The 27,349-nt window shown below is 49.5% G+C and overlaps 1 protein-coding gene across 8 annotated transcripts in view; it reads right to left on the reverse strand.

The window, feature by feature from the left end:
- Positions 1-27,349, reverse strand: part of LOC146202244 (uncharacterized) — a 369,509-nt gene that overhangs the window by 10,058 nt on the left and 332,102 nt on the right. For all 8 annotated transcript variants that reach the window (XM_084588034.1, XM_084588035.1, XM_084588036.1 and 5 more), the window contains one exon: positions 1,530-1,670. In XM_084588034.1, coding sequence (XP_084444160.1) covers positions 1,530-1,670 — 141 coding nt within the window. The remainder of the gene's footprint in view (positions 1-1,529; positions 1,671-27,349) is intronic.

The raw sequence follows: 27,349 nt of genomic DNA on the forward strand, positions 1-27,349 counted from the left end.
ATTAGAAACCAGCAAAATTATATGAGTTTGAGAGCAGCCAATAAAAAAAGTAATAAAAACGTTAGGCGCATATACGTAGCACCTTGAAACAGACCGGCACTATGAAGAGCGCTTACTTCGACCGGTCATGCAAAATGCGGGAAACCATGGCGGATAGCGTTCTGGCGTACAAAGTTTAAAGTCTCCAACTAAGTCGAAGATACCAAGTTATCTATATTTTACCTAATAAACGCGTTCATATTTCCACCGTAACATTCATCAGAATGAGATAGAAAGGTTGGTTACCTGTCACATTTTCACAGAGGTTGCTCACAGTAGTAATTTTTTTTTTTTATTGGACAGCGCTAGCAGTTTCGAACAGGTTGACATCAATTTTCACATAAAAGCTGTATGCAGGAATGAGTAAACGGCATGCAAATGACATACGGAATTCGCGACATAGTGATTTAAGTGGCTATGCATTAGGCTACCATGGCAGCTAAAACAGCTTCGAATTGTTCCCAGCCGGGTGACATTTTCATTTGACAAACAACTTGATCCGTATGCAACATCACGGTAATGCGAGCACTCCAATCGAGTTGCCTTGAACCACTATCACATTAAGTTTTTCGGGGTAAACTCCAGTATACATCCTTGCCGAGCAAGCGCTAAGTGCTGGCATGCTCACACTAAGACATGACAGTGTATACGAATTCGTGTTGCCAAATTGTATGAAGCGGAGCTCTTATATCCTTAAAATAACATGCTCCTAACACGTCGACGCCTCACTCAAAGCGCAGCCAGGCACAGCTCTACGCACGCGGCAGCACGCGACTGTCCCCGAGCAGTGGCGCCGCGGGTGGCGACGGGAAGTAGGCGCCTCCCGCCGGTTTCGGGCGACGCAGCAGGCCGCACCTAGCGCGCTTCCATCGAGCGGCCGTGATAGTATGAAGGTTGAGCATGTGGGCTAGTTGGGAGGCAAGAGGAGACAGCAAGACTTAATAGGCACGGGAGATAACAGCACCTTGAGAAGTGCTTCGGATGAGTTGGCCGGGGTAGTAAAATTGGGTGGCTACTCGAAAACGAGCCACACAGAGAGGAAGAATTTCAGAGAAGAGTGAATGCATGCGGCAGCCACAAGCAAGAGATGAAAAGTGAGCGATGATGAGGTCGTGCCAAACACCATCGAAGGACTTGCGGACTCTAGTGTTTGTTACGATGCGGATATTATTCGCATGTTACAGCTATTACGGGAGCAGTAACGGCCGTACATGGCGAAGGCATGATAGCCCCGTTGAAAGCGAATGCGCAGTAGAGAAGCAAACGGTTTTTTTTTTTTTTCCCCTAGACACATGCACTACACTTGCTGGCCGGCGCTGGGCGTCAGCACACGGTTAAAGTAATTCTAGACCATGGTAAGCAGATACCTGGCCCACCCTGCCTAATCTTACGCTGAGAGGTTCACAAGACACCTAGACACTTAGTTTTATTAAATGCAGTATTTTCACATACGCCGACCTAAGAAGGTGGCGACTCGGCAGCTCACGCACCTTGATTGCGAGCAGGGATTTGGCTTGTTCCTTGATCAGGAAGAAGATGGGGCCCGGAACGCCCGAGGCCAGGCTCCTGGCTGCCGAACCGCAGCCAGCCTCGTTGACTTCGTCTGGGCCATCCATGTCACCTTCGGGGTGCTGCGCAAAACAAAGGAAGAAAAAGGCGACACTGTAGGCTTCTATCGCTGCTACACAGATTGCTGGTGGTAACATGCAGTGTACAATAAATCCCAAACGCTTGCACTAGTTTTCAGAAACCTAGGCATCCGGATCTTCAATGAGTCAAAAGCGAATGGCTCCCACCAAAGGTTGTACATGGACTACGATACCGCTACGATAAAATTTACGTTACTGCTACATGCAGATTATAATACAACTCTCAGCACGGCCGGTCTCGAGGGAAAGCGCGCGCTCTTTCGCCCTCCCTCAAGAGCGGCCGTGCTCTAAGCGTTAGTATAAAAATGTCATGCGCAAGCAAAGGCAGCGCCGCTTATCGGCAATCCCTACGAAATGTAATCGGGCCACGTCTTCCCGCCAATGCAATAAATAGCATGAGCGCCCACGCCTCGCAGCTTCCCTTTACTCCCTTCGAGTGCGGACCGCTCCTCCTCTGTTAACGGGCGAAGCAGCAGCATCCTCGATGTGGGAGCGGGGGGACGACCAGCCCCTCGTATTGCCACAAGCCCTGCGCACCATCACGATCGAAGACTACACTACCTGGAAACTTGGTGACGTACTAGTTTACTGTGAACACGTAGTAAAACGTTTCGGAATGTTTTGCTCCGTTTCCATCGTCAATCATCGACAAAGGCAGGGTAACAAACGAGCCAGGTGAGAATTCTTCGCACAACTACCAGATAGCTTTTTTTTTACGAAATGAAAGCGGAAAACGCCTGTCAGAAGTGTCAAACGCGTCATCATTCTCAGTGTCCCTGAAACGACGAGCATCACGTCATCCGCTACGGTCGTAATCATTGGAAGCAGCGACCAATGACACAGGGCAAATTTAAGGAAAAAAGACGTTACAAAATGCTGCCCAGCTCTCCATGCGTCCATGCGCAATAAGTGGCATTGTATGCAAACCAGCGGCCGTAAGGGCGTCCGAAAACGGTACCGTGCCCCTGAAACACTTATACTCCATTTCATCAATCAGGTGAAACGCAGCGAAAGCTACGCAAGTAGTCCGCAAGTAGTCCGCAAGTAGTCCACAAGTAGTCCACAAGTAGTCCGCAAGTAGTCCGCAAGTAGTCCGCAAGTAGTCCGCAAGTAGTCCGCAAGTAGTCCGCAAGTAGTCCGCAAGTAGTCCGCAAGTAGTCCGCAAGTAGTCCGCAAGTAGTCCGCAAGTAGTCCGCAAGTAGTCCGCAAGTAGTCCGTTTTGTGGCCGAGCGGTTTCTGCGGAAACGGGCTCTATTCCGAGCATACAGGTTTGCAATAACTTGCTCTGCGTGCCTGGACATCTTCGCAGTGCGGATCTTATAGAAAAAATCCACTCCGAAGAAACAGTCGAGGTAGCTGTGTCGCGCCGCGCAAAGGACACAGCTGGCAGGGTGGCGGGGCAGCGAACACGCGACACGAACGTAAACGACAAACAAAACATACAAATGCACCGAATTCGATCCTTTCTCCCTAAAAAAAAAAGGTGCTCTTATGAAGTTGATGGGAAATGCAAGATGCATTAGGTCTGCAGTCAAAGCAACTATTATTTCCTCTCGTCAAGAGCAGGCACTATTTTTCATCGCGGATGCGGGAGCGCGAAGAGCTCTAGATTTGGCAGTGTTGCACTTGATGCATGCAACGGAGTATAGTTTATTTGATAGAATTGCATTTGACTTGCGTCGCGCAGTGCAACTGCCTGAGGTTCAATGCGTCCTATAGCGTATCCGGCGTTCAAATATATCTTTCTTTGTCAAATATTTTCTTTGTCACTCTTCTCCGGCTTCAAAAATTTTTCAACTACGACGTATGGACGTCAGAGAGTCGGGGAAGTCTTATCTTAGAAGCGAGCTCATGTGACGCTGGTTGAATGAACTGAACACTTCAGCTGTGGAAAAAAAAAAGAAGAAAAAGAAAGCTGCGCATAAGTCCGCTTAAGAGCGGAAATGGCGAAAGCCACTTTACAGGACTGTTTTCATTAATTACATCACCATTGTTATCGTTGCTATAATCATCACTATCGCTACTATCATTATCACTGACTGAATCGTAATCATCGCTACTATTATCCTCACACTGGACAAGAATTATGATCGGTTTTTCACGAGCCCGGAGTTTGCTGATTGGTTTGCGCGTGTATCTGCGGATGGGAGGGACAGTGGTTTGATTCCCGGTGGAATATGACTTTTTTTTTTCTTAACTGTCAGTGCTTGCGAGCATTTTCGTAGTCCATGAGCCTAGAATGGGCTTTCGCCTTAATAGATATAACAGACAACACAGGATACGCCCGGCAAAATGATTCTCAAAATGAATAGAACAGGGTAACGGACCACTTCTGTTCATTCAAAGAAAAAGCGCTATTCAAAGAAAATAACGCGACAGCATGTTAAAACTCCATTGGAATCATTAAGAAATATGCGCGTCGATGGGGTGCGAAAAGTAAATGCAAAGACAACGACGAGTAGTCTCAAATAATCAGTTAATGACGAATAGAAAAGTCAGGCTAACGGAGTAAAGAATTTTATGCCCCCAAGAAATAAACTTTCTTCGCAAACACAGAAAGTGTAGACAATTCCATTAACCAACTAATCGAATGCAGCGCGCGTTCCTTTTTAACAGGAGGAGGTACCGCAACACAGACACGAGTTAAGCCCAACCCTGCAGGCGCGCTTTTCCACTGAAAGAAGAGCGATGCAGCGAAGCGAGCTTCGGGCTACGGTTACGCGCCCAAAGCCAACTGAGCTGGCCCCCGTCGCCTACTCTTGGAACACGATAGCTGTCTTAAAGCGCGGTGAACGCGTTCAGGTTAAGTGTGGACGACCCCGTGCACAGCCTTAGCGTGACTTCAAGGTGATCAGTTTAGGAAGGACTAACCTGTTCGAACTAAACTGCTCCCACGCAGTTTATGTTTGCAAAAACGCAGCAGCTAATATATCAACTTAGCCAAATAAATGGTCTATCCTGCCCCCTCTTATTTGTTGTGGACGAATCGACCGTCACGCCAGGAAAACTTTCTTGGTCCATTTCGTATGTGAAAGGCCACCCTCGACGCACATATAAAGCCCCGCTTTAAACAAGGTGTTACGGGTGTACAGCTCTTGTCAAAAGTTTACAGCCAGGGCGTCTGTTTCTAAGCCGTGCGGTGAAGCCCACTTATCATTCATGAAAGTCATTCTTATTGGAGAGGATAGCACAAAAAAACAAAAACTCATCTCACCTTCAGGACATCTGCAACACTGAGACTGTACTAAGAGCCACACTGTTAGACTCAGAAGCAAACACCGCGCGCTCTAAACATTTGACAAAGTGTGCACCATGCGGTACTGGGACCGACATGGGATCCAAATGGGCCCTGGGTTTGAAGTCTCCTTCCGTAAAGCCCCTGCCAATTCGGCCATGCCATATCTCGTGACGTCATACAACCCACTAACTAACCAGTGCCTGGCTCCGCCACCTGCCAACTACCCCCTGCCAGAGGCATCTTCTGCACACACACACACAACCGACAACGCCGAATCGCTAGAAGAACAAGGCCCCTGACGATGTCATGTTAAAAACAGGCAGGGAACCCCTTCTCAGCACTCACCAATTTGCCGCAGGGAGTCGGGGGTGTCCATGACAAGCGTCGCCGAGGAGAATTGGGGCAGATGGCGGAATACATGGCGGAGGCTGAGCTCAGCGAAGTCTACCTATCTAGCTCGGCGGATGGCTTCTTCTTCTGCCTTGATATATGGCACATACCCACGAAGGGGGATTGGCCAGGGTTCAGTGTGGACTGCAAAATGTCCTACACACACTGAATTAGTGCATTAAAGTAATTGTACACTAAACGAAAACATAAGATTTAAGATCACAAAATTGATTGAAGGCTGCCAGCGGCACCCGGCCTCTTCCTTTTCGCAGCACGTTACCAAAATCTGGCTAGCGGGAGCGGACGGCGGCGAAAATGAATCAAACCGAGCCGACTGAGCGTCAAATCATGATGGTGATCGATGATGACGAGGAGAACGACTATGATGTGGTCAGTCGTAATGGCACATACCCACGGCGAGAAATTGGCCAAGGTGCATTGCAGATGCAGAACACTCATGGACAAGGAGTGGAGTATTTGGATAATTTATTATCCTGAACTAGAATTTGAACAAAAAATAAAGTAAGGAACAGAAAACAGTAAATTCTCATTCTATCCGAGGAATCGACCTAATGTAAATAAGTTGTCGTAAACAGAATTGCACACTGGTTTCGGGACGTATCCCTCGGCGCTTGTCTCGAAAAATAGGAGGAGGAGAACCGGAATAGATGAAACCTTAGCCGAGGGAGAGGGATCCCATTTAATTTCTACGAAAGGAAGCGAACCGCCGGCAGGAGCGGAAAAAGTGGTCTGTGGACTCAATTTCGTCACAAGACTCGCAAAAGCTGGTCGTAGATAACCTCTAACGACATAGGTACTCTGCAGTGCAAGAGGGCCATGTAACCTCGCATTGTCTTGAACTGCACATGCGCACACTCCAAGGAAATTTCCGTGCTGTTAATCCGCTGTAGCAAGGAGAGGCTCACGGCTCAGGTAGCAGAGATGTTGAAAGCGTTGAAAGCGTGATATAGTTAAGTAGACAATATTTGGGGCCTACGGAACAATAGGTCCACCAAGGACCGACTCTGCTTTAAAAATCTGCCCTCTTATTCAGTGTAATGCCACAGTGGCCAGGGGCCTAGTGAAATCGCACCTTTTTAATATGAGATGCAATAAGAAAAAATGAAGGGAACGGCTGAGTATCCCTCGAGTCTTCGAACGTTGTCAAGACGGAAATACGGTCTGAAAGTATAATAACCCCAGAGATATTGCAAGGAACCTATCTTAAGGCCAACTCAGTGGCCAGAAACTCAAATTCAGAAGTAGGTGTATAGCCAGGGGCCCGAAATGATTAACTCCAATCAAGAGTTCGGGAGTATATACAATAGCTGCCTTTTCATTCTGCTGAGAGGCATCTTTAACAAACGCATAAACTAGGAGGCAAAAAAAAAAAAAAGGAAGCCAAAAGAGAACGAAGAAAGAAAACTAGTATAAAAATTACAACTGCGCTTAAGTCTATTTAAGAGCGGAAATGGCCAAAATCACTTTACACAAACTACTTCGTCATTGCCATCGCTATACCCTCACTATTTTTACCAATCTATGCAGCGTCATTATCATTGCTACTATAACCATTACCAATCGGTACAAACATCGTCATTTGACATGGAGACGGCAGGAACGTTCTCATAGCCCGAGTCGGTTTGGGACGTTAAACCCCACAAACCATAAGAAGAATTAGGATACGTTTTGCACGTGCACGTCGTGGCGCACACGTGAAAAACGTATCTTAATTCTCCTTGTGTGCATGGCGTCGCGTACTTTAAAGAGGGTTAAAAAAAATGCAGGTGCGGCCAGGAACAAAAACCTTTTTCAAGTTGCACACCGGAACCTTGCCGATGATAAAATTTTTGGAGGGAAAGGGATGACTTATAGCCTGGAGATCGCATTGTTTAATACGCCAGAAGCCATAAACAATAGACCATGCCAAACACTGTTAGGAAGGGGTTGGAAGGGAATGAGAAGACCATTCAAACACTGTTGGGAAGGGGTTTATTTTTTGGGATGTATTACTGAGAACGCTAAAAGATTTCCCGCTAGATCCCTTATGGTATCGGTATTTGTGCGTAGGAAGTGAGGATGGGGCACCATTTGATTTAATTATGCTCATGGGGAATCGACTGTATATGGCGCTCAAGAATTACTGGATAACACTGTGATAAAGACGCACGACCTGCCCGAATTTATTTTCGGGAAAGCGTAGAGTGGTTTTAGGCAATACAGAAAGCTGCTGCGGAACCTCCCCAATGGCTCTCAAGACTAGAGCTTTTGTTGTGTATGCCTCAATTTCAATGTGATGAAGCCACACCCATGCTGGCTGATCACGACGGTGTCGAACTTGTGTGCATTTTTGTTGATGTCCTTTTGGTGACATGCAATGCGTCAAACCCGGGAAATAAAAAAATAAAAAAGAGCACGGCGTGGAGTAGTTGGTTAGCGCGTTCGGCTGGTGATCGGAGGGCTATGAGTTCGATTCCCAGTGTAATGCGACTTTTTTTCTCAAACAGGTCCTATCTCATTGGTCATGCATTCCGAGGACAGTCACTTTCTGCGCATGCCAATGATGAGGGAAGAAAGGTTTTCGCCTAAAAGCATCCGGCTTTATTTTCATCTGTACCTGTGTGCCGCCGGAGTGCTGGTCCTCAACCGAATGATAGCTGCTTGGTTTTTGGTTTGATTCCTATAGGGTTTAACGACCCAAAGCGACTCGGGCTATGAAAGACGCCGTAGTGGAGGGCTCCGAAACTGTCGGCCATCTGGGGTTCTTCAACTTGCACTGACGAAAAGCGGCTGCCGAGGCCGATTCGATTCCGCATCCTTGGACACAATAGTCGAGCGCCCTCACCCCTGCGTCACCCCTGGCGGGGTCGAACGATAGGGGACGACACAAAAACACGAAAGCCATAGATTTATTTTGGCGCGAAAAAGAACTCAGCAAAGTGCTACCTGTTCCTGAAAGGAATTTAAGAAAAAAACTCGAAGTACTCAGAAGTCTAAGTTTATCAAGGGTAGGTGTTGCCACTGTCCTCAAGAACACCGCACCGAAAACAAGGTGCTTCCAACTCGCAGAACTCAATCAAAGCAACGGCTGATACCGTCGCGACGTCAGCCGACTCCTCGTAACGACAGCGTGTAGCGGGACGACCCCACTTCTTCACTTCCCAGAAGGAGAACGAATACACAAGCATCACTCGCACCCTGTAATATCTTCTACACGAAATACAATACCCGTAATTCTAAAGCTTGCCGGTGGACGAACGACCTAGCTTTTGGGCAGGCACCGGAGCAGAAAAAGCCTTATTTTCGAGCAGCTTTGAAGCAAAAGTCCGACTTTGGAGCAGGTTTTGGGTAATTTATGGGCTCTTTAGAGAGCACTTTGGAGCAAGCTGATGGCAATAAAATGCGACTGAGAGCTTTTTTTTTTTTTTTTTTTTTTTTTTACACGGCTACAGTGAAACTCGGCCTTCAAGAGCAGACAAAATGTCGAATTAATCTAAGGTTTGAATTATTGAACGGGCCTGAAACAACGCCTGAAAACTGATTCCATCGCAGTAATTTTATCTGATGAATACCTGCATGATGGCCGTTTGCAATTAAGATGAAACCAAGGTGAAAACAACTGTTTCTACCGATTTCGCCAAGCGCTCTGCTTTGCGCACGCTGTATGGAACGCTGAAGAATTGCTCCAAAATCGCAAAGGCCTCCGCCACCCTTTTCGCAGTGCTACCGTTTCGACTCGGCAGTATTGAGGCTTCACAAAACGGCCCCGTCGCGTTTTGAAGATGCTTCACCGCACCATCAACGCAATGAGGCATTGCGGCGAAGCGCGCAGTGTAGTGAAACTGCGCATAAACAGCGCGCAGTTTCTGCGCATTGCATAATAGTAGAATGTGGATGCACGCGAGGGATATGCGCGTAAGCGTTAGAACATCCGTGACGCTATCCCAAAATAAAAATAAAAAAGCTGTGACACGCCAAGCAGCATCCGAAGCGGCGCAACTATCCGATACGTGCGTCGAATCGCAGCCGCAGAATGGCGCGTAGTGAAATCTGAACCGAACCTAAACGGGCAAGCTTTATATCGGAAATAGCAAACTTCTGATCGTCCACATACCTGCCACAGCGCGCAGGCACCACTGTTCCAAAAAATTTGGGTTCGGGAAGGCCCACTTCGGTGATCGATGGCGCGTCTCAATGTGATCCCCAGTCCGCATAAACAAGAGTGAGCCCGCCAAAGTCCGAATAAGCGAGCGTCCGATGCCATAGACCTGGAAGTTTACTGGCGAATGCTGGAACCGCGCTTCTTGCTAAAGTAATACCCCAATCACACGGACAAGTTTAGAGACACTTTCAAGAAGTGCACTTACATAGGAACAGTGAAACTTTCGGTGCTCGCTGTCACACGGCAAAATCAAGTGTCTTTTTGAAATGCCGGTAGCGCCCACGTATGGAGCGGAGTTACCGGTGTTCGAGCGCGAAAAGTTCCAAGAGCTGTATGATTAAGAGCAGAGTGCATTTTTCACACGGAATCATGTCCGACAGCGCTTCTATGCAGCCTAAAATGTATACAAGGCCGCAGCACCCACGTACGGCAGCACCGTCACGTCTTCACAGAGTTTCCTCGGCGTGTAGTTGTACACAACGTACACAAGCAGAAAAAGACCGTTGTAATCCCGTACTTCATACCCTGTCGCATAATCTAAAAAAGATCGCACAACGTTCTCAGGTACGAGTAGCCTTCTCAGCTCCGTGTAACCTGTCAATGCTTAATCGCGTCAGTCATCCCGTGACCGAGCCAACTGGTGTTTGCAAAACTAAACATAAGAACAAATTTGTTGACTGTACTGGGGAACTAGTTTACGAGATTCCTCTGTCATGTGGGAAAGTTTATGTAGGGCAAACGGGGCGATGACTCAATGAAAGATTAAGAGAACATAAAAAGGATGTGGAAAATTCCAAGGACCGTAACCTGCCTCTTCACTGCCTCACATGCACTAAGCAACGTAAAACAGAATGCAAACCCCTTTTCGATAAATGCAAATCTTACCAGAAAAATAAAGACCGCACCACAAGAGAAATTATTGAAGGCGAAAGAATTTTGGAGCTTGGGGACCGATGCATTAGCACTCCTTCCCTTGCGTTATCGGACAAAGAGATTGCGTTCTTGGCAATGCGTAAAAAGAGATAATTGGCTTTGGTTTCGGCATGCGCATTGCATCTGTTTCATCTTTTTCTGCCGCGCTTCAAGCCATGTATATATGCTTGCCAACTTCTGGAAATAAAATCAGTTGTCAGTCAGCGCTGTGTTTGTGTCCTTCTGATCTTCGTCCTCGACCTTCACGCTGTTATTCCAAAATGTATTACCAACTAGCCGGCACCTCAACGCTTGCCGAAAAAGGTCCGGTTTCCGCAGCGTTCACAACACCGGATGCTACTAGCTTTCCGCTGTAGTGCCGCCCGTGAGCGTCCGTGAACGGCAGAGCGCGCGGTGCACCGTGCAAGTAGCGCTTGGTCGTGAGCTCCTCCGTGGTCGTCGCTATGCCTATATAGTTTGTTTCGCATCGAAGTATCAGTGGGCGGCGCTTTCGTATGGCCACCTTAATAGGATATATGGCTCACTCGTGGCACTGCCTTATTGTCAGCCTTACTGTCTGCTGATAATAAGAGAAAGGTGCAATTAAAATCGACGACGACTTAGGAGCGGAGATAACGTATACGAGCTTGTACTGCAAGGGTGTGCTGCGCGCGCCGCCGGCGACGATGGCTACGAAGTTGTGAACAGAAATTTGCTTGTGTAGCAGCAATTACTCCTACTAGCGACTCGGTACGGGTCAACGATCCCCAAGAAGGATTAATTTCTGGCATTGCTTTACTCCAGGGATTATTATTTACGGGAAAAACAAATTCTCGCACACTTTTGTGACGCCGGTGACAGCGGGGCTGGATGCGCCGTAAAGGTGGTGGCTTGGCGCTGGCGGCTTGCGGGAGGAAAAGCGGTGGTGTCTCCGGCCAGCGCTTGAGCGAAATGCTGCCGTGTAAAGTGACGCCTTTCTAGAGATTGGGTTACAAATAACGCCAACTTCGTTGACGCAGCTTGAGCTACCGCATACCATCGAAGTGCAGCAGCAGACGAACGCCTTCACCTTAGCGCAAGCACTGAGAGAGAGGGTAGCCATTCAAGTGTACGCATCGTTTTTAGTAGGTGGGAGCTTAAATCTCTTGCCTATCATAGAAACGCTCATGAAATTACGATAAACATTTCAAAACATTGTAATTTTCAAAAATGTATGAGTGATATGTCAGTGCCCTGCTGTCGAGACTACACACTCGCCTGCCGGACAAGGTGTGGTGAGTATCCAAACTCAATTCGCGCCGAGTGTGTTCGGCAGCGAGTGTCATTAAAGTTCATCGTGTGACACGATGCGAATGACACTAAACGCGAGTGCACTCGTTGAAAGTGACACTAAACTTGCTCGTCTGACCAGGGTCTAATCCGAAGTTACGAATTAATAAGGGTTGAATTTTATAAACTGCCTTTTATAAAGTTTATGTGGTGATTTGTGCGTACGTGGAAATATTTGTTAATTACATTGAGAAAACTAACTTCCCGCTTGTCTTGTTTATGTTTGGATGAAACAATACCTCCATTTTGTTTTGTATTTTAGTGTTTTGTTTTTCCTGAGGACCTGGACGCATTGTAAACACTCCTGCATGGGCCTTAAAGGGCCTGCAGTAAGTTTAAATGAATGAATGAGTGAGTGGATGAATAAATAAAAAATAAATAAAAAGATTTTACTACAGCCCAAAAACTGTCGGAAGATTTATTCTGTAACCTATTGGCCAGAATTATTTAGAGGAAGAGCAATGGTTTCTAAACATTTTAGTCGAGTTGATGAAAAAAACAAAAAAGACAACTGTCAGCTACTAGAAACAACAGTTGCAATAGCTAGCTGCGAATCATTTCATTTGATAAAGGTGCCACCAGGACAAGCGCCACAATTCAACCAAACTGTCGTGAATTGGGATACGACGCAGCGTTCACGCTGCATCCTTTCTGCAGCAACCGCTGTCGCTCAACCCACGATATATACCACTTGGCTAAATTGATCGCTGCAATTAATATTTCCGATGGTCAGTTACGGCATAAACTGGCGCCAGGCGCGCAGTAGGTCAGACTGGCGCAGCACTTCCACCCCTACTTGAAAGTGTAAGATTTACAAGTGCGCAATGAGCGGGTGCAGCTGACATTGCATGTGCTGTCGAAGCACGTGCGCGGCGGTGCATCACGAAAAAAAAAAATAATAAAGAAAGGAAACGGGAGCCAGTTAAACTCCGCCTTTAAAGGGAAGGTGCATCGGTTTTAGATTTCGATGAGCTTCGAGCGGTTGAATGATTATAGCTTGCACTTAAAGCATGCGAAATATCTTGGCGCTAGCATATGCAACAACGGCGCTATTAGCGATTAACACCGTGACGGCTATCAGGCTTCACTGCACTGCACTGTGACGCATGATGACGTCATTGACGGTACCGGTACGTTTTATGCATAGACAGACTTGGTTTGAAGAAATAAAAACGAGGCTGCCGAAAACAAAGCCCTAGAAATGTCGATTAGCACCGTCAGAAAATGCGCAGCAGGACGTGGAAGAAGGCAACGCACATCAGAAATGGTACCGTCCGTGACGTCATCACCGAACTTCTCCGCAGAACTTTTGTGCGGTGAGGAGAAGCAGGAGAAGCTCGAGTTTTAGTCGTCGATTACGCCATCAGTTTGAATGCTAGAGCAAAAACACTTTACATGCATTACCTACGGACTATGTAGATTTGAATCCTTGAATATCGCTAAATTCTCGAAAAGCGATGCAGCTGCTCTTTAAGAGTACGACGACAAGGCGTGAATGGCTCCCGTCTGAGGCTGCCCTTGAGGATCCTCATTCGCGTACATGTACTCGGCTAGTGGCTCAATCACTGGTCTTGTCATTTGGGCGTCTATGATGAGACACACACATGAGCATACAGTCGTGTGAACGACCACTCGGCGTAGTTATTAACCGAGGGATACGACCGTGTCTGCGTGGTCTAGGAGTAACGTGTTTGTATCTGGATTCAAGAGCCCCGGTGGGTTCGACTCCCATCTCGAAAAAGCAGCCCAATTTTGCAGCTCGTGTCGTACTGAACGTTCTCGCGACGACACAACCCGCCGACCACCAGCACGGCTCTGGCAGGGCTTCTACGTGGCATGCCCCAACCAATCGCTGCCAACTAACACCTGCCAGAGTCGTGCTCGCGATGTTTCGCTCACAACGTTGCTTTTTTTTTTTTTTTTCTGGAGAAGGAGGTTTTTACCGCTACCACATTAAAAGCCGGCTGCGCCTTAACAACGGCCCGATGCCAACGGCACGCGAGCGAGGCTTCAGTGCATAGCCCAAAGGAAGGGCAGCGAAGCCGTTCGGCCGACTCGAAGAGGCACGCTTTTCAAACAGGGCCCGAGAGGCGCAGCGCCGCGCGGGCCACCAGGAAGGCTGAATGCTCTTCGCACGGGGGCTCCGGTTCTTTCGGTCTCGCTAATAAAAGCTGGTTGGCACGGCTTCGCTTCCCAAAAGCCGGGTGAAAATAAACTCAGTTGGATAGAGGATAACGTAACCTGATGTAGTGTCGTTCCGCTCGCGTGAGGGTTCATGTCGGTGGGGTTATCACACAGTAGCCTACCGTCAACAGGGTTGTGACGTTTTAGGCGTCAACGCCTAAAACGTCCGCAGTTATTGCTGCCGCACGGAACCAAACAACGCTCCTGCTCTTGCTTGAGAGCCGCCATACGGCATTCTTTAACGTGGCTTTCCCGATTTACTCAATATGGTCTGAGGGTCTGCTACCTCAGTTCGCGCTCCCGACAAACAACTCGAGAGTGCTGTCTTAAGCAAGTCATCCTAAACAGCCGTGGCGCGCGGCTGCATGGTCACGCGATTCCATTCACGAGGTAGCTTCCGAGAGAGTATACACATGTCAGCGCCGGGCGTCACATTCGCGGGTCTCGCCCCTTCTCCTTGGCCCAGTCCGACCGAAAAGAATCAGCCACTGTGCACCGACAGACACTCGCGCAGAAGCCCGCGCGGCGCCTGGAACAGCGATCACGCACAAAAGGTTCGGAAGACAGCGGAACGCCCGCGCGCACGCTCGGTCTGCGGACGCGCCACTCAAGGAGGGCGGCCGACGCCGCGGCGGCCCGGCGCGGACAAAAGCCGCGGCGAGGGCGCCCGCATCATATGACGCTCGCCTTTGGCCGTTGTCACCGCGTGCTCATTTCGCTCATAATAGCGACGGCGGAGAAGGCGGCAAAATAACGGTGAACCGCCCATTTTCGCGCCCACTCGTTCAGAGTCCCGTTCCTCGAAGTACACAATGCGACCTTACGCGTTTTCCCACGAGACAAAGTCAAGGCGAAATGGCCGGGTGCCCATTAGACGTCAGGGCTCTCGTCACGAGCCAGATGCTGTGTACAACGTCGGGGGATTGTTGTGACGCCAAGAGGAAAACGGGTGTCAGCGCGGAGAGAGCAGAGTTTTCGGCGATGAAGAATCAAAGGCGACTGAAGTCACGTCAACTCTCTCACTACGCATAAAAGGCTAAAACGATAGGACGTTCTTTTTTTCTGTTTACTTTTCAGCCGCCCATAAGCGCGCCGATAAAAACCAGTAATGTTGCTAGTGAAAAGAATTGCGGCCCCCTAACAAATTAAAAGCGGTGAGAATTTTTTTTTTTTTTTAGTGACAATGAAACAGCAGCTGTTTTACACCCTCCGCCTCTATGCAGCAGGCTCACTGTCAGGAAGAGCCGCGACAAGTAAAACGCAGCACGGCATCCGGAAGACGACCCAAATGCGTGCACACCTTTCGCAGACTGCGCAACGCGTGGGCGGACGTGTAAAACAGCAGGAACCGACTAGGCGCGCTTAAATATCGCCAGTGCGCGGTGCCCAAGGTTCTCGTCGTCCAAGCGAAACGAGCGAGCAGCGACATTCCCACACGCAACGGTCGTCAGTCTGCCATTCCAGACAATTCCCGGCCCGTCAAGTGCGCGGCCGCTTCCAAAACCCCGCGACAGAGGCGGCACAAGGACACTGCGGCGACTCGGGCTGTCTTTTGTCCTGCCTTTCCCGCACACGCACGGGCGACATTGCCGGAATGCGGTAGCCGCTTCAGAGGCGCAGCACCTGTCAGGAACTTCTTTCTAGCGGCAGCGCCCGTAAAATGTCGGAAGCCGCGATTTGACTGAGTCGCGTAACGTCTAGTGGTTAAAAAAATCTCCCTACTGAGCCGTCTTGCAAAGCCCATCGCTTCTATGTTCTGCCCTCGCAATCTGTAGAGAGCCTTCAATACGTTCGCTTCATACAAATGCGCCCCCGAAGAAAGCTACTTCGAAAGCTGCGCGGTGGCTAATGAATTCGTCGAACCTATCGCACCTCTCTGTCCTAACACGGAAATACGAATACGGCAAGACGTGAAAGTGAAGTGAGAGTTTTACGGCGCGAGCCGTTATACTGAGCACATCCCGAGTCGTCGTGTGGCTGAAGTCCGTTCGAGGTCACCGATCAGAGCGGCCAGGACTTCGCCCACGTGAAGTCTAGCATAGCAGATTGTGGTGGATTAGCCGAGGAAACAAAATGAACTGAATAACCAGCACGCGCAGATGGCGCCGCAGTTTTCCGCGCTTGAGAGGCTCGATGCAAACAAGATGAATTTGCGCTCGCCGCCGACTGAACGGCCGATCCGCGCCGTACCAAGACGGGGGTGCAGCGCTGGAAAAAGGCATGACGGCAGCGGCCCAGACGACATGGGATTAAGGGGAGACTCAACTTTCGTCTCCGACGATGAAGCAACAGCGTCGTTAGCGCAGGAACAGCCGCTGGCTCACGCCGATTGTTCAACTAGGACACTGCCTATAATTCAGCCACTTCTTAAAATAATCTTAAAGAAACGTATGTCGCGCGAATGAAACTAAGCAGTACTGCTGACAAGCGTTAAATGCCGACAGCAGGGTGCTTAATCGTCAGCTAAATTAACTAATGATCATACTCATACTGCTCGCCATAATGTAGTCATTCTTTCAAAATAACTCACGGTTGAGCCAGAAAAAGGACATTTGTCGAGTGATGAAAAGGCAGCGAGATTAGAGGACAAATTTTCCTCTACTATCCATTTGCCGAAATAGCTGCAACCGCTGCAAATGCTTCATCGGAAGCCAGAAAAACTGACCGAATTTGGTCATCGTACAATGTTTCTTGCCTTGACTTCTCAAAGCACCCGCTTTTCCTTTTTCTTTTCTGCGTCTCCGAAAGGCAGCGGAAACCCAGCCGCGCCTGCCTAAACGCGAACTGCACACTGCGCAGTGCGATAGCAACATTCCCCTTGCGGCCTGATACATAAACAGACTTTCCGTCGAAACTCAGCTACTGAGTACGTTCGCCCAGTCTTTCAGAGAACAACGGACCCCATCTACTGACGTCACCAGCACACGCAGCGGACCATTGGCAGGAACTATACAGACGAGTGTGACAGAGCGCACTGAAACAGTGCCGCAAGAACACGTGAACTGGTGTCTCGTTAGCGGCTCCGCTAGCAAATAGGGTACCACAGTAAATTCCCCCCTCCATACGCTTGCGCCGCGCGTCCCTCATACCAAACGCGAGCAGCTCCAGCCCGGCGAGCAGCTCGACGCTCCGATCTGTGACGCTCCGACGCACTTTCCCTTCCTCCTCTTCAAGTTCACGAAGAGACGGATGGACAGGGAGAGGGAGAGAGCGGCTTCTGCTGCAGCTATGCGGCCGCTCCGCCTCCTCAATGCTGAGCCGCACGACGCCACCTTCTCTTTCTCCACTTCAAGTTCACGAAGACAGAATGGGCGCTTCGGATAGACATCGGCGAATTCCGTGATTGCGGCTAGTAGTGCTACACACTAAAAAAAAAAAAAAGAAAAGACATTTACCGGTTTACAACAATCCCAGCGCACCGCGCGGCTTACCCCTACTATTTCCTTCGCGGCTAGAAATCCGTTCAGCTTCCCTTGCCATTTTTCTGGGACGGCATTTCAGTTTTTGCTCTTCACGGCTTGAATTTTTTTCAGTCGACGCGAGAGGGTGAGCAAGCCAGAACCGACCATGGAGACGTATTCCTCTTTCGACTCCTCCTCCGAGTCGGTGCCTGGGAAGGTTCCTCGGTAGGGTGCCTCGATGGTCAGCGCCTATATGATTTTAATCGCGGCTTTAGTACGTAGTAAATGTGCGTTCGTATCGCTTAACTGCGTTGCTTGGGCTGCAAACGTCGCGAACACAGCACTTTTATTGGCTCTGCCGCAGCGTCACCTCTTTTTTTTTTTTTTGATGCTCAGGGCCATACCCTTTGAAACGGGTCGACACCAAAACTTGTGCGCAGGCCAACTGTGCATGGTAGCGCCATCTAGTAACAATAAGTCAAAGCATACGTGCGCTGGTTTGAAAAAAAACTTTTGACTAATTACTAGTGACAAGGATAGTCGCACTATGAACCTTTTTATTACAAGGAGAAAACCTACACAAAGTGAAGAAAATGAATGCCACAAGTCAAAGCAACAGCTTGAGCATGGATGTCGTTGCTAAAACGACCACATACACAGCTTAGAGCACGGAGCTTAGAGATAGGCCTACCAGCTTGATATTCGCGAAGTTATCTGGAAAACTATGGATATTTGTAGCTTATACCTTGTCGTGTCTGCAAGAGTGAGTGTAATAGAAGAGAACGCCACCATTTAGAGCGAGCTATCGCATCTCAGAAAGTAGCAGCGACTCGTGTATTCGTTCCGAAGCAGGCGGCCAGCGCGCCGCCATATCAACGCATCCCGCAACGCACGCACGTAGCTACGGGCGTACGCCGGGATTTGATGCGGTCGTGCGCCCGCAAGACAGGCCGGGTTACGTACGGGTCTGCGCATGCGCATTAATTACCTGCATCGTCACTGCGTACGCCCAACTAAAACTGCCGAATGTCTACAAAGAGAGCCGTCCGAGTCCGTATCCACCCGGAGACGCGGTGGTGGCGTAATGCGTGAATTCTGCGTTAAGGAGTACGAATATGCAACTTTTGGTTGCGCGTTTTATTATAACACTACGTTTTCTCTATCTCACCTGTATCGGTTTCAACGGCCGAGCAACTGCAATGACATCAAGGTCGCATATGCGCCACGCGAAGGATGAAAGAACTGCGATATAATGGCTGCTTCTTCGTTCCTTGAAACTCCTGCTATTGAGGCAGGCTAGTTTTGGTGTGGTGCTTAATCAAAACGACAACGGAGCGATATATCGCCTAATTTTTTTCATCCCTCTGGTGAGCTAAACCCCTTCTGACGTCATCGCAATCGCTCGCCTGTTGAAACTGAAACAAGTAGAACAAAGTTCATAAGTTACTTAGTGGTCGCAGGTGAATATCGCCGGGTGATCCGTGCACTCCGTAAACAGCAACGCCTCGCACGTCATTAGCAAGAAGAAAACGTGCACCCAAAACACGGTGTTTGTGCACGAGCCGCGTTCCCGACATTCCCACGGGGAGCACGCCACAACGCAAACGCCGTCTGAAACCAAAGGTTCGCTTAAAGGAACTGATTATGGCCTCTTGCAATACATATCACGTGGCTTTCGGCACGGAGACACGCACTGCCAGCAAAAAGGAACGCGAGCACAAAACATCTTCGCCGCCGTGTTTGTATCCGAAGCACGTTGTCACCGTGGGCCCGGTGGGGCGCGATTCGCGAACAGCCTATCTGGGCGAGAGAAAACAAAGAAAAACCGGCTCTCGCTGCCGTTAAGATAAGCTGGACGACGGTGAAACAGCTAGTGGGACAACCTCCGGTTCTGTTGCCCCAAAGAAAGGACGCACTAGTGCAAAGACCCAGTCACCTGAAATGAGCACAAAAGGTCGCCGGCGCAGCCTGCACACGCGTAGTTTGGTCTGCGTGGTTAGTATATTCGATGCCTTCTATCGGCGCTGAGAGACGGCGCGCTCACAAGACACGATAGCTCGCTCGTTCCCCGTGCGCTCAACCGCGACGGTCTCACCTATGCCGCGAATATTATCCTGGAGCTCCGCAACCGCGAATAACCGCCTGCGAGTGTAAACTCGAACAGCCGTCAGTGCAGACAAAAAGGGTGGGTCACCGCTCCTAGTGAGAAAGAAAATCGTCACCACGGCAAATAAATTTGGAAAAGGAACGAGGGAAGGGTTGGACGTGGTACGAGCCGGCAGCGCCTTAGCTTGCAACATACACCAGCTCGCAGCCGCTACATACGCTCAACCGAATCAATTCAATTTATTGCGCGATCCCTCTGCACATATTCGTTATGTTTCCGCCTCCGCCAAAGCTTCAGTTCACGACGAAGAGCGCGCACAAACGTGCACGCACAGGAATATTTATCCAAGTTCGAGGAATCCAAAAAAAGATGTAGTACGGCTGCTAAAGGGGAAAAGATACACTTCTCAGGACGATGCTACAGCTTCCGTTGTCTCAAACAAAAAACAGCTGTTACACGTCACAGGTGAGCTCCAAAACGCTGCTGCACTCAGGGGCTACGGCCGCTGCTCAGCACGTTTTGGTGGGCTCAATCCGAGCCGCGGCGACCGAATCGCGACAGAGACGCAAAGCAAAAAACCAGCGTCTCCATTGTTCAACGTAAGCCACCTGCGGGCGATACGACAGTCCACGGCCCTCTGGTATCCTCTTTTCAGGGTCTCCCCATCCGCTAGCTCCTTCTAACTTGTTTTGCATCCCCCTGGGAAGAGTACCAGTAAAGATTTAGCTGCCATCTATGACTGGTGGAAGTTGACGATTAGGATCACGGGAGTCACTCCATCTGGGTAGCGCCAATAAGGGCAGCTAACTGAACTAAAGCATGCGAAGTCCTCTCATCGCGATGCGGCTGCTATTTTTTTCTTTTTTATATAAAACAAGCGCTACAAAAACAATCGCCCGCTGACGCTTCGGTGCATGTTTAAGAAACCCCCTCGGCCGATATAACTTTGTAGTCTTCTAATATGCCCTGCCTTACATACGCTCCCGCTATTCCAGCTGCAAATGCCCAGTGGTGCCGCAGCTGTTATTCACCTAACCGCACCGTTGTTTTCAAGCGAAAGCTTCACTGGACCAGCTGTGGCGCGTTTTGCGTACGCCGCAGTTTCACCTTCAGCAGAGTGCCTAGTGGCGCGCCCGCTTCTTCCCATGTGTGATGCCGTTGTTGTTGACCAAACAACATATGGCACATACCCACAGAGGGGGATCGGCCAAGGATTGGGTAGCAAAGAAATTTTTTTAAGTATACTTTCATGTAATGATCAATGAAAAAAAAAAGTGATTTGAGGGGTAGAGGAAAGGAAACAAAAAGAGAAATAAACGAAATATAAAATGAAAAGTAACACACAGGGGAGATTGACACTGGAATTGTAGAACAAGTGATGTTGAAATATTTAGCAATGCAAACTATATTTCATGCACGGAGCGGGCGGCTCTCCGTTCTCATCTTCGTGCACCTGGCCAACTTCATTCGTACCGGTACACATCGTCGGCCTCCGCAGAGAGCCACGCATGACGTCATCACTTCGCTAAGCGCCCTTCTGTTGCTCTTCGAATCTGTCGCATTTATTTCCGCGGGTTGGGTTGGTTGGTTTGTGGTGTTTAACGTCCCAAAGCGACTCAGGCTATGAGAGACGCGTTTCCGCGGGTCAAGCAAAGAAAAAGAAGGAAAGAAACTTGAGTTGTCAGTCAGCGCTCGTTCTTGAGTTCTCACTTCGTTCTAGCTGTTTCGCGCTGTTTGTTGCAATAATTAAACCCAAGCCTACACTCCCCACTCCAAAGCATTAACGGGGGAAGTTTTGGGAGCAATGGAAAAATTAAGTGCAGCAAACTCCGGAGCAGCGCACAACGATACAATAAACAAACAAGGGACAACGAGGCGAATATATATATAGACCGAGAGAAAGAATGACGTGGATTTGTCCAGTCATCGCTGACAGCTAAGCGCTCCAAACGTGTGCGCGAAGAGTCACAGAATGCTCCCAGACTAGCCCACATCCGGCCCAAACTCGATAGTTTCCAATCTCATTGCAAAGCTGACGAACGCGGAGGGCTTCGGCGAGGACAATGAACGAGGGCGATGCCGTTTTAACCCTTTCTACACGACTCCTCCGCAAAGCGAACGCAAGGACGAAACCCGTCGGGCTTTCGCTTTCTCCCGACGTGCTACAACCACGTGCGCCCATCCCCGGCGGTGTCGCCGATCGCTATCGCGCCCGCCCCCGTCGAAGCGGTTCGCGCAGGTGACCCCGAAAAGCCGCCGACTGCGCCGCTTCAGCTCGTAAAGCGGGGAGAGCCGGCGATTGTTCCACTCTGGGCACAGGGACGATAAGGGGCCCATTCACACTGGCGGCAGAGGACGCCCAATCGCGTTGCGTCGCTCCGCTGTAGCTCAGCAACAAAGGAAACCATGTTGTACGGCCGCCGAATCGCGGCATGCATCCGCAAATGCAGTGCTACTGCCAGACGCGGAACCATTGTCCCCTCTCCATGGCTTGTTTTGTCAAGGCACAAGAAACGCCACGAGGAAAAAAGATCCCTGTGCGCGGCAGCAACAGTTTTGGGAGATCTGCAGCCGGCTCGCTCGTCCTTGGACCCCAGTGCGAGAGAGTTCCGCGGACAATTGATGCGGAATCGACGAGATGGACCGCAAAAGCGGATGAGTTCGACGGTGAAAGAAACGATGAACCTGTCCTCCTGTCGTGTCCTCGTCTTCTTGAAAACAATGACTAATGGCGCTGTAGAAGCGCCGTAGTGTGTCTATACCGGGACGTCCGAAGGCAGCAAAACGCCCTTCCTTCTATTTGCAGAGCGTAGGCGCGCTCTCGCATAAAGCGTCTGCTGCTAGCGCGCTCGAGCAGCAAGTGAGGCCACGTTAGGCGGTAATTAGCGTTAGCAGGTAGCGAAGGATTCTGACGCTCCTATATGCATCCTACCTTGATTCGCATCGAGTGGAAAACACTGCTCAAATGCGCTTCGACGGACTTCCTCAGCTTGCCAGACTTTTGATACGCTCTCCTAAAAGGCGTGCAAAGCATACATTATTCAATATACACAATATATGCAGCAGGGAACACAGGCAACAGGGGCCCAGTCAATACCGGACATCACAACAACAGTGCCCTTCATCAGACACGGAGATTTAGGGCATAAAATAATAGGCCGACACTGCGGACAACTACTTTATATTTATATTCTCTGTTCACAAAAATCAATTTCACGGTTCTACGTGGCCTACCCCGACGCCAAGGAACTTTGCTGTGCCGCCTGTGGGTTGATGCAGCATTCACAAACTCTTATTCTTTTGTGATAGGTATGGCAAACAGCCCTGCATGCACAAATTGTGGGTGCGAAGAGTCTATGGGCCACATTCTTTGTGAGTGCATGCCCCATATACAGCGAGGAAAGACAGTGTCTATGCCGTGAGCAGGAGCATCTAGATGGACGCCCATTGACTGAAATAAAGATTTTAGGTCCCTGGCCACGGCGATCGTCTGCGGTGAAGGCCTCCCAGGCACTGCGCTTCGCTTTATGAAAAACACAGGCCTAATCGAAACACTGATTTTGCCGTTATGTTACGTGATGTGACATGTCTGTGATGTGACGATACTAAATTCACCCATCCCTCACAACTTTTATATCCACTCACCCCTTTCCCCCAGTGCAGGGTAGCAAACAGATTTCTTTTACGGGTTAACCTCCCAGCCTTTCCTCCCCATCTTCCTCCTCCTCCTTGTACGACAGAAAAAGACAAATCTGTGGTGAAAAAAAAAAAAAAAATCTACGTTCAAATATAGTCGGTCAATCGATTCAAGCCAGCGATTCTGACATCGAGAATGGCATTGTACCTAGAGTCTGGGAGGCGCGTATAAAAAGCTGTCTGACACACTGCAGTTATTTGCAGTCAAGCCGGCTGTTGCGACACCTATGTCTTTTTTTTTTTCCTTTTCTACATCATGAAAGTTTCGCTTTCGCTAACAGCATTATTTGATATTAGAACGTCTAGGACAACTAAAATATTGTCGTCGGTGAACCATTAAATGCACACAATGCAGACATGCGCTACTTTCAAACAGCACTTACCAGAACTCTGCCGCAAATACTTTTTTTTTTTTTTTTTCGTATTTCAGAGCGTTACTATGGCGCTCGGATTATGTGTGTATGCCGCTAATTTTCGAAACGAATTTTCAAAGAAGGAACGCATTTCGAGATGGGATTAAATCAGTGGTTCTCAGCCACGGATGTATCGGGGACCCCACTAGGGGAAATGGTGGGGGGACCCCTTCGAACCAGGAGGATGTTGTGCTGACTGCTGCCGCAGTTCCGGTTGAAGGCCGCGGAACCGGGGTTGAATAAAGGCTCAAATGGTCTTTAAAAAACGCACAGACGATAAGCCAGTGCGCCAGGCCCTGCAGCGGACGAAGAGGCTACGCGTCGGCGTCAGTATGCGTGCTGCTGCTATAGAAAGGTTTCGACTCCTCCAAACACTGCGCACCGCTCGCTCGTCGAACACCCGAGACGCTTTGCATTGCAGGACATGCCCAAAACTGCAGGCCAGAGCTCGAGTTTCACCGATGCCGACACAAACAATTAAACGCCGTAGATGCTCTCTCTCTCTCTTTCCGCACTCCTCTCGCATTTCTGTCGCTTTTTGAGAAACTCAACTAGGCTTTGAACCTCCGTGCTTTTAGCCCTGAAAAACTTTAAACTTTACCAGAGCTATCTACATCATTTTGCGCGCGCGCGTTTGTGCGTGTGCCTGTGCGTGCGTGTGTGTGTATGTGCGCATGCGTGCGCGCGTGTGCGTGCGTGTGCGTGCGCGCATGTGTGTGAGATTGCGTTTCGCGGTCCCCGAATTAAGAACCACTGGGTTAAATAATAAACGCCGTCAACTACGAAAAGGCCACATCCACGTGCTTGGTGTACGCTTTATGGCAAGACATCATTCGAGTGAAATTTGTCTTACGCCATAAGCGGCAGATGCGAGGGCCACGGCGCTTTGCTGCCCTTCACTGCTGCGTTATAATTTGACGGGACGTCATAAAATGCCCAACTACAGCTGCTGCACATCGCATATTCAGCCTTCGCGCATGCATCCGAGTTTTACCGAACCTAGACACACGCACAGCGATAAGCGTCGTTCGCTCTCAGCGCTAATTTGCCCCGTGGCTTCCTACGCGGACAGGCATTGCAATGAGGTCATATTGCCGACGCCTGTTCGCATGGTTGCTCATGAGGCGCGGACGGTGCGAGCCTAACAGGCGCTGTAAAGCGGCGCTCGTTTCATGCTACGCCACAACCAGCGCACCCTATACAACCAAGAGCTGACAGCAACGCGGCAGCCACGGCCAGGAATTTCCCCAGAAACTTCCCACAGTAGGACATGCAACGGATCGAACTCGGACGCGTATACAACTCTGAGGACGGAGGGTCCGATTTCGCCGATCTAGGTCCACTCTGGCCGCCACAAACGCAGTCAGATTTTGGAAAAAACGTGTACAGGAATCCGTGCAAGCCGCCTCTATGGCTGCTTTAAGGAACAGAGTCGCCGCTGTGTAAGGCAAAGACAGTAATCCCCCCTAGTGAGGAAAGACAGGTAGTTATGACGACATGAACTGCATTCAGAACAATAACGTTTAAAGAATGAGATAGAAAGAAGTGGATTTTGTTCCGCACCACCAAAGGCGAGTGCACAAAAGGAGGAGGAGGGGGCGGGGGGGGGGGGGGGGGGGGGGTAAGCCATCAGCGCCGAGGCACGGGAGGCGCCCCACCTCGAAAACATTCGAGGAGCGTGATACGTCCGAGCCTGCCTCTGGCGTGCGCGTTTCGCCGCTGAGCAGCTGGGTCAGAGCCTGCAAGCGCGGTATCCTCCTCCTCGAGTGGCGGAGCAACGCACCACGCGTGCAAGGACCGAAAGGAGCGATGCGGCGTTCGCTGCAAAGGCGGCGACCCTCGGCCCCGCACGGGAGCAGCGCGGCGTAACCGTCCGACCCGAGCAAGAGAAGAAGCGGCACGAGTCCCAACCGGCGGCACACACGGGCCCCATGGGGCGCGCATTCGCACCCGAATGAGTGAATGCGCGCACCAGGTTTGCGCGTGTGTTTATACGAACAAAGTTTCCCGCGATAGCGACCTCAACCTCACGGTTGGAACACGAAAAGGGAGCGCGCGAAGAGGTAAAAATACGCCTTTACAGAAACACTCAAATAGCACCCGACGGCACGTGCCAGCACAAGGTTCGCTAAGTACCGTGAAGACGAATAAAAGAAGAAAAAAACAATGAGAAGAAAAAGACAATGAGAAAAAGAAAACAATGAGAAAAAGAAAACAATGAGAAAAAGAAAACAGTCTTTAAGGTGCCGCTGAACAGGTGCAAAGCCCTGACTCCTGGAGTCACTGCTCACAAAGTCAGCGAAAAAAAAATAAAAACATATATAGGGGAATACTCTACTTTTTAAGTGGCTCCGTTCGCAGATCCTCGTTGATGTACTACATGCACTTTGCTACTCGCCTATCGCTAATTTGTGTCCCTATTATTTCGCACATACTCAGTGGAATACAGTCGTCTCGGCTATCAAGTTTGAAAGACCACTAAAGACCACTCCACATAAATGCCCCCTGGAATGTGCCTGTGTGGCCTACGAATAACGAGTCCGACTCGTTATCGGGTGCCGGGGAGTCCGCTCTTTCTTCCAAACTCTGACGAACTACCCGAATTGGCAGCTCCTGCCAAGTCGGCCATGCCACGTGGACTCGTGACGTAACGCAACCCGCCGACCCGCAGTAGTGGACTGAAAACAAAAGCGCCGCGCGGGAGGAAACTACGGCCCATCCCCGAGGAAGACGGTGGCTCCAAGGATCGCAGCGAAGGAGAATCGACCAACAAGGGGAACGACGTACGGCTAGAAAAAAAAAAAAAAAAGCAGTCGAGTGCATTCCACGCATAACATTCCATCAGAGGACGCGAAAACAGCGACGATCAGGCGCAAGAAATTACAGAAGTTTTCGAAAAATATATATAGAATGATGATTTGCTCATATGGAAATATCGCACAGTTTTTATTATCCTCCCAATACATGGATTGGCCGTCAGCAACAAAACATCCTGCACGCGAAATCACTAATTTACTCCTAAACGTGCCTTTTGAGAACGTAGCTTGAGCTTTCGCCCAAAAAATGCGGTGTCCGCTGTCCACAGCTCAACCCACGTGTTAAAAACAAAAGAAACAAAATTGAGGACCGATTTACAGTGGTTATGCCACCACGAATTGGATGCGCTATCACTTGGCTTTCAATTTCGGTTTCAGGCCACACTTATTAGCATACAGCCGTAACCTACCACATTATGTTAACTATGAAACACGTATGAAGCAACGCTTTAACCAAGTCGTATGAGCATAGGAGCACGTGACTGACTCGCTATCCAAGGGTCCCGGCCAGTTGGTGCCCCTGCCAATAGACCTCTCCCTGTTTGCAAACAATGTGACGACAGGGAGGCACGTGACCACCCGGCGTGGTGGGCAAAAGCGCTCCTTTCAGCCGGCTCTCCCTGCTGCAAGGAGCGGCGAGAAGCTGAGCGCTGCAGTGCAACTTTTGCTTCAAATCTTGCGATAGCCATATTGGCATCCGGCACAATATGCGGCACTCCTTAGTACACGCACCTATTAGCAATTTTTGCTTTGAAAAAGACGACACTCTCGGCAAGCATGCATGCAACTGTTTGTGTTCAATGAACTGGCACGGCCGCTTGCGGACACCTGAATTCCTACCAAACGCTTGAAACTGATAGGACGTAAGCATGCTGGAAAACGGGTCAATGCAGGCATATTACAAGCATCACTTTTTTTTTCTTTCTTTTTTAATCTTCACAAAACCGACTGTGAGCCACACGAAGTGTAGGCAGTTATGAGCGAAAACAGCACAGCTGAAAAGCACGTTTGGA

Source organism: Amblyomma maculatum, chromosome 1 (genome assembly GCF_055883805.1).
Source record: "Amblyomma maculatum isolate TAMU_Amacu chromosome 1, ASM5588380v1, whole genome shotgun sequence".
Taxonomy (NCBI): domain Eukaryota; kingdom Metazoa; phylum Arthropoda; class Arachnida; order Ixodida; family Ixodidae; genus Amblyomma; species Amblyomma maculatum.